This window comes from Macaca fascicularis, chromosome 14 (assembly GCF_037993035.2).
Source record: "Macaca fascicularis isolate 582-1 chromosome 14, T2T-MFA8v1.1".
NCBI lineage: Eukaryota > Metazoa > Chordata > Mammalia > Primates > Cercopithecidae > Macaca > Macaca fascicularis.
Window position 1 is genome coordinate 85,706,542 of NC_088388.1, and position 6,944 is coordinate 85,713,485.

The 6,944-nt window shown below is 46.7% G+C and overlaps 1 protein-coding gene across 18 annotated transcripts in view; it reads right to left on the reverse strand.

Annotated features, from left to right (window-relative positions):
* ME3 (malic enzyme 3) overlaps positions 1 to 1,440 on the reverse strand; it is a 321,404-nt gene extending 319,964 nt beyond the window's left edge. For 12 of the 18 annotated variants that reach the window (XR_012423600.1, XR_012423598.1, XR_012423596.1 and 9 more), the window contains exons 1-2: positions 1,299 to 1,440; positions 736 to 933 (exon numbers count right to left, since the gene is read on the reverse strand). Coding sequence is in view for 8 of the 18 variants with exons in the window: in XM_074015035.1 (XP_073871136.1) it covers positions 736 to 918 (183 nt within the window). In the remaining 10 variants the exon portion in view is untranslated. Of the gene's footprint in view, positions 1 to 735; positions 1,119 to 1,272 lie in introns of those variants that run through there. The other 6 variants (XR_012423601.1, XR_012423593.1, XM_074015033.1 and 3 more) reach the window with 2 other exon arrangements.
* Between the last annotated feature and the right edge of the window lie 5,504 nt (positions 1,441 to 6,944).

The window sequence follows — 6,944 nt, forward strand, 5'->3', positions numbered from 1 at the left end:
ACTAAACTCTATTCCCAGAAACAAATACAAAAGGGCTAGCGGTGGGTTCAACTTGACCAAAGCATTGGAAATCTGGATTCCAGTGGCAGAGCCAGAACTAACTAGCTGGTGACCTTGGGCAAGTTTCCTTTGTCTTGTTTTTTGTAAAAGAAGAGGTTTAAACTAGGATCTCTAATGCTCCTGCAAGCTCTAAAATTTCTGTAAGTCTAGAGTTTTCCGTCCTTTCTCTGAAATTAATTTTTTTCCCAGAATAATAATCACAACCTTATTTATTCTCCCACTGGGTACCAGGCACTGTGCTAAGGTACCCCCATTTTCTACTCCCTTTTTCTCTTTAGATCTCACGACATTCCTGAGACAATTATATCTCTTTTACAGATAAGGAAACCTGGACTCATGTAGGTTAAATGAACTGCCCCAGACCAGCAAAATTAGTAAGCATCAAGCGGAGAGCTGACCGCAGGTCAGACTGACCGCGAGGATCTAAACCTGGTCTATGTTGTTATTGCAGAAGAAATCAGGCTCCCTGCATTACTGGTCGCCTCTCTCCGCGCATAAAAGGGAGAGGAGGGACAAGAAAGCCAAACCAAGTCACAACAAGCCCCTGCAAGGCAAAAACAGAAAAACCGCTGGAAGGGCTCCCGGGAGGATCCTTTCCAGGTCCAGGGGGCGGGGCGCAATTTTCCGGCAGCCACGGGACCGCAACGCGGGCAGTCCTGCCCTCGGGCCCATTACCTTGTTGAGATGAGGGTTCCTGGTGACATCGTATCCGCGCTTCTTCAGGGGCACAGGGCGCGCCGGGCCGGGCTTGGAGTGGCAGCCTTGGGCGGGCGTGGAGGGTGCCCAGCGCGGGAGGGCGCCGCAGGCCCGGCCCGGCCAGGGAGCCAGCCGCGTGCCTGTCCCCAGCGCGGCGCCCATGGTCCTTGTGCAGACCTGGCACGGGAGATAAAGCAAGGTCAGGGCCTCCTTCCAGCTAGCCAGGACCCACGCGCGCTGCGGGGCACCGGGCCTGATCCGGGGACGCCCCTTCTGGGAGAGGGCAGGGGCTCCCAAAGGGTTAAAGGCTCCAGCCCCCGCCACTCCTCGGCTGCCACCTGGTCGGCTCCGTGCGGTGCGCCAGGCCTAGCCAAGAGCCAGACAAAGCGAAACCAAGCCCTGGAAGCAGATCCGGTGCGGGTGACAGCCGGCGCCACCCCCGCCCCCATCCCTGTGAAAAAGAGGCGACTGCGCGGCGAGGGGTCCCCGAACCCTCAATCCCGCGTGGTGGCTTGCCTGGGTTCCCTCCTTCCCTGGCCCACCTGCGCTGCTCTGGGAGCTGAGGTCTACGCGGTCCCGCTGCGGAGCAGGCGGTTAGTCCGCTCCCGCCAATGGGTGGACCGCGCTGGCTGCCGCGAGCTCGCGGAGCTGGTGCGTTCCTGAAAGAGCGGTCCTACAACCTTTGTTCTCAGTGCGTGGCTTCCCCTGAGGACGCGCGTGGGGCGCCTCAGCACTGCGTGCACGTGGTTGTCCCCAGTGACAAGCAGCAGCTCAGAAGGCCCGCCTGAGACTCTCCATCTTGGCAAGACTAAATGCACAGAGGGGGATTTGCGTTTGCGTTTAGGGGTCAGCATACCCTCGCACTCTCCCAACATTGGGGGAAGGGCGTGCCTTCAGGATTTGGAGTCGAAATCCTCAGGCATTCGGTGCTCAGAGCTGCCTTGTGCTGTCCGATACAATGATATAATAGCCATTCGCCACGTGTGGCTATGCAAATGTAAATAAATTAAATAGAATAAAATTTAACATTCCAGTTCTGCAGTCACACGAGCCACATTTCAAGTTCAAGAGCCACTTGTATGCAGATACAGAACATTTCTGTTTTTGCAGATACTTCTATTGAGCATCGTTGATATAGGAGCCACAGTTACTAAGAGGACTCCTGAGGACCCCATGGAGCTTGCCATGGGTTATTGGGGCCAGACAGGGATCTTGGGGTCCATCTAGCCCCAAACTTAATTTTATACTTTCTCCACACAGTAGTCAGGAAATTCCTTTTAAAGCAAACCCTTTGTTGTGTGTGGAATAAAATCCAAACTTTCGGGACCTGCAAGATCTCCCATAAGCTGGCTCCTGCCAACTTCTTCAAACTTACCCTACTCTACTCTTCCCTTCTCACTGATCTCTGGCGATACTTCCTCCTCCCTGTGTCTCCACCCCACTCGGTTCCCTCCCACTGCAGGGCCTTTGCACTTGCTCTTGCCTCTCCTTGGAAGGCTCATCCTGAAGCCTTCCGAACCACTGCTTCATTCCCACCTCTCAGTTCTCCACTAAGTTGTCAACTCGAAGGCCTTTCCTCTATTCCATCCAATGTCAGCCTGCACTAGGAACTACAGAGTGAAGGGGTTTTTCTCTTTAGAGAACTTAACAGTCAGTAGTGCACCTGTTTTTCTGATTGTTTACTGACTGTCTCCTGTCTAGAATGTAAGCTTCATGAGGTGAGGCTCTTTGCCTGTGAACCTGTGTGTCCTCACTGCCGAGCTCACTGCCTGGTATGTGGTTGCACTATAAATAGTTGTTGGGTGAACTGAGGGAAGTGACAGCCACTTTCATAAGGATCGTGAACCCTGAGACTTACTGACAGACAGGTGGCACGGTGCTCTGCTGATGCCCCTTCAAAGCTCCCCGTGCCAGCATTAGCCCCGTTGTAAGTACCCAGCAGACATCATGGCACATAATGTGCTAAGGACTGCTCCTGCTTGAGTTCAGGATTCCCTCATCCCTTCAGGAATAATTGTCTCCTGCAGTCTCTCCCCTCCCTGTGTAATATCCAATTTTCAACTTGAATGATCTACATAAAATAGTTCTTTCCAAAACAGAATTACCATTACCTGGTAGGAAATAAGAATGGGGCAAAAATACAGTTTTCCAGGCCCCATCCATGAAGATTCTCATCCAGTAGGGTTTACATCCCTGAAGTCAGGTTTACTCTTGGACTGTATATTTACATAAGCTTATAAATGATTTTTTCTGCCTTAAACCAGTTTGTGTCAGATGTGTGATTGTGTGCAACCAATAGTATTAACTAAATCCTTTCAACACTATTTTTATACTGGCACTTATTCCCACCAATCAAATAACATCTTTGGGGGGCAGAGATCATGTGTGTTCCCACCTTTGGTATCTAGTGCACACAAATAATTGGAAGCTGATCGTTGAACCAGTTTGCCTTTGCTGAATACAATGACCTTTCCCTCCCCTGGAGGGTATTTAATAGGTAACTTTAGTCATCTGAAACCAGGATGTAAACAACAAAGGTTTCCAAACAAGCAAATATACTTTTTATAGCATCAATTCACTAAAGCTTGTACAGTTTACATATAAAAGGCTCTCACATGTCCTCACCTGTGGCCTATATTCTCTTAACCCAGGCATAATTCTACAACGTTGTTTGTGTGTGTGTGTGTGTGTGTGTGTGTGTGTTTGGTGACAGGAAAGGAAAGGTTCAAGGCAGGTCCACCAGGAACAGTGACAGAAGGCAGTAGCGAGAGGAAGTGGCTTCTCAGTTTCATAGAGTTGTCCAGGGACCCACGTTTTCTCTTTTGCTGCTGGGCTCTTCTTTAGGTGTTGCTTGCATCTATACAGCACTAATATCAGGTTAGCATCCAAGCCATGGAAAGGGGGAACAAGGAAACAGAGGGAAAGCAAATCTATTTTTTTTAAAAATTGAGACAGGGTCTCACTGTGTTATTTAGGCTGGTCTTGAACTCCTGGGCTCAAGCAATCCTCCTGCCTCGGCCTCCCAAAGTGCTGGGATTACAGGCGTGAACCTCCGTGCCTGGCCAAAGCAATTCTATTTTATGGAAGTGACATGAAAGTTGTATATAGTTCTTCTACTCACATTCCATTGGTAAAAAGTAAGTCACACATTCACATCAACTACAGGGAGGGCCGGAAAATATTGTTTGTAGTAGGAAAGGCATGTATGTGCTCTACTAATGCTCAGTGGGGAGTCTATTACTAAAAGGAAGAAGAGGAGAATGGTTCCTAGGGACAACTAACTAGAAGTCTAAATATAATACTCATTTTCTGTTGAAGTGCTTAGCCCGTAGTGGGTGCTCAGAAACTGTGAGCTGTTATTATTGGCACGTGTGGTTTCCATCTCTGCTTTCGTGGCAACTTGCTTACTTTTAGAGCTGAATATAGGATTTCAGAGACCAGGTTCAGAAACATGGAAACACTCCAGAACTTTTTCCAACTCCATACAACTCTGACTTCCTTAGCCAGCCAGGAAGTTGGCTTGTGATCTGGTAATCTGGTCCAGCACTCTACAGAACTAATGGGTCTCCATAATTTGTCTTGGCCTCTCTCCCTTCATATCCCATTTACTGACTTCTGCCATCGTTGTAATGATGCTTCTTGGGATGGCAGAGAAGGAATCGCATTCCATCCCCTCCAGCCAATGATTCTACATTCCAGGTATAGTTAATACTTTTGCTTTTCCATTGTGATTACAGATTTAAATATCTACTTGTTTCCCTACTAGATTGTGAATTCCTTGAGGACTAGAACCACCATTTATAATTCTTTGCAGCTCCAGTACCTGGAAAAGTGCCTGGCACTGAGAGTTAACTCAGTTTGTTGAATTAAATATAATTATGGTTCAAATTTGTGCATAACCTTCCAAGAAGTGGAATTGAAACTAAATTTGGTACATTGTTAAAAGGGCACAAAGTGGCTTTAAGTTAGATTTTTAACTCAGTCAGCTATCTTAAAACAAGATCTCTTATCTTCTAAAAGCAGATAATGACCTTACACGTGGATTTTAAAAAGGAGGTGAATATAAAATTCATTATTTTTCAGTTAATCCCATTGCTTCACAAACTTACTCATAACATTCTACACAACACTTAATGTTCATGATTGCCCCAAATAACTCTTTAAATTCATGTTGCTGCTAGTAATATTTGTAAACACTTCAACTCTATTATTATTATTATTATTTGCAGCAAAGGAGAATTATGGGGATCATTTATTTCTTCCTAGTCTGCATACTCATCACTCTGCTTACGTGTCCTGAACTCTGGGCCTTTGCTCAGCAGTTTCCTCTGCTTCCAGCATCTGCCAGTTGAAGCCCTGTCTGTCCTTTACAATTCCACTCAAACACTACCTCCTCCAACGAGCCTCCCCAGAGTCCCAACTAGTAGCTTACCCTCCCTCCTAGATGCCCACAAACTCTGCTATTTGTATCTCTCCTATTTACTTTTATTGCACTTTTGAAAATCTCTCCTATTGTGCAAAAAGGCTCATAGAGGTGAACAGCTTTAAATCCAGATGGTCGGGACTCCACCAGTGAGTGACTTTGAGCATTTTATGTGACCTCTTTAAGCCTCACCATCCTCATGGATAAAACTGAGATCCTAACATCACTTCTCACGTTGTTTTTTGCAGGATTTATTTATTTAAAATGCATTATAATACACACTTACCACCTACATGCCGGGCACTGTTCTAAGCACTTTATAAATGCTAAGTCATTTACCCTCATGAGTTATTATGCCATTGTGCTCAGCTCCAGATCTACCTTTTTCTACTCTGGCTTATAGCTGAAGCTTGGGGCCTGCAAACCAGTTCTTTGGCAGCAGGGTTCCTGTTGATTTCTGCCAATAGGGGGCACTAGAGGGAGACTGAGTGCGGGAGAGAGGAAATTTTCTCCTTTCTGTTGGCTTGCTGTTGGCTCCTTGCAGCATCCCCCCAGTAACAGCCATTTACCTGGCATCAGCCATAGGGCCCAGCCTCCAGCCCCCAGCCCCCTTTCACAGGCTTCCCAGGCTTCTGCAGACTTAGCAGCAAGTCTTTTTCACTTCAGGTCCAGATTCTGATGGTCCAACCACTTCCCTTTGTTCCTCCAGCCCTGGGGATGGAAACTGCGTCCTCAGGTTACCACCTGTGATTGCCTCAGCACTCCTTTTCTTCTCTTCCAGCCCTCCAGCACCTGGGAAACCAGTTCTTTATATCAACTTCCTCTTGTTGAGATATACTTTGTGTGGTTCTGTCTCCTCAACTGGACCCATCTGTTATAGATCAGTACCATTATTATCCTCATTTTACAAATAAACAAAATCCAGGAAAGTTAAATAACTCACCTGAAGTGGGCTGGGATTTAAACCCGGGCTCAGGTGCCATGGTAGTCCCAGGACACTAGGGGCTCGTGTTTGTAAAGTGCTTGGTCAGGCCTGCTGCATGGCCAGCACTCAATGAACAGTGGTTGTCTGATCTCCAATCATCATCCTCATCACCACTCTTCAGCCTTTCATCCTACCCAACACCTAGGACAGGGTGTGTGTAATCAATGCCTACTAAATTGAGTCTGATTACCTAAATATGGGAGGACTGTGGCATAGAAGGGGCTTGAGTTAGAAAAGGGCATGGAGGAGACAATGGGGCCGCGAAGCTTCTACATCCTGTCCTTCTGACTCTTCCTTTGGAGTTGTTTCCAAGGTAACTGATTCTCCCTCTCTTCTTGACCCTCTCCCCACCTCCCTGCCATGCTTTCCCTGTCCTACGCTTTGGCGTCTTCTGTTTTTCTATTTATTAAGTAAGAATAAACAATTCTCCGACATTCTGAAAATATCAAAAGCAAAAACAAAAAGGCCATTTTGTTGGGTAGCAGAAAACATGTTTCTTATTTCTCTGTTGCATTACATTCTATTTCCCTATTCTTCTGTTGCATTGTCATAATTTTTAATACCCAATTTTAATAAGAAATTATTTTTTAAATATACCACATTCCTAATGGAGGTGGTCCACGGGGTTCAGTTATCCCTGCAGAGTGTTATCACAAAATCACCTTGAATTGTTTGTTTATAAACTAGTTCAGGCTTCTGTTCAAGTCGTGGTTGCACCAAACATAATTGCTTCCAGAGAGAAGGATACAATAGACTGCATTACCCCTCAGACCCCCTGAC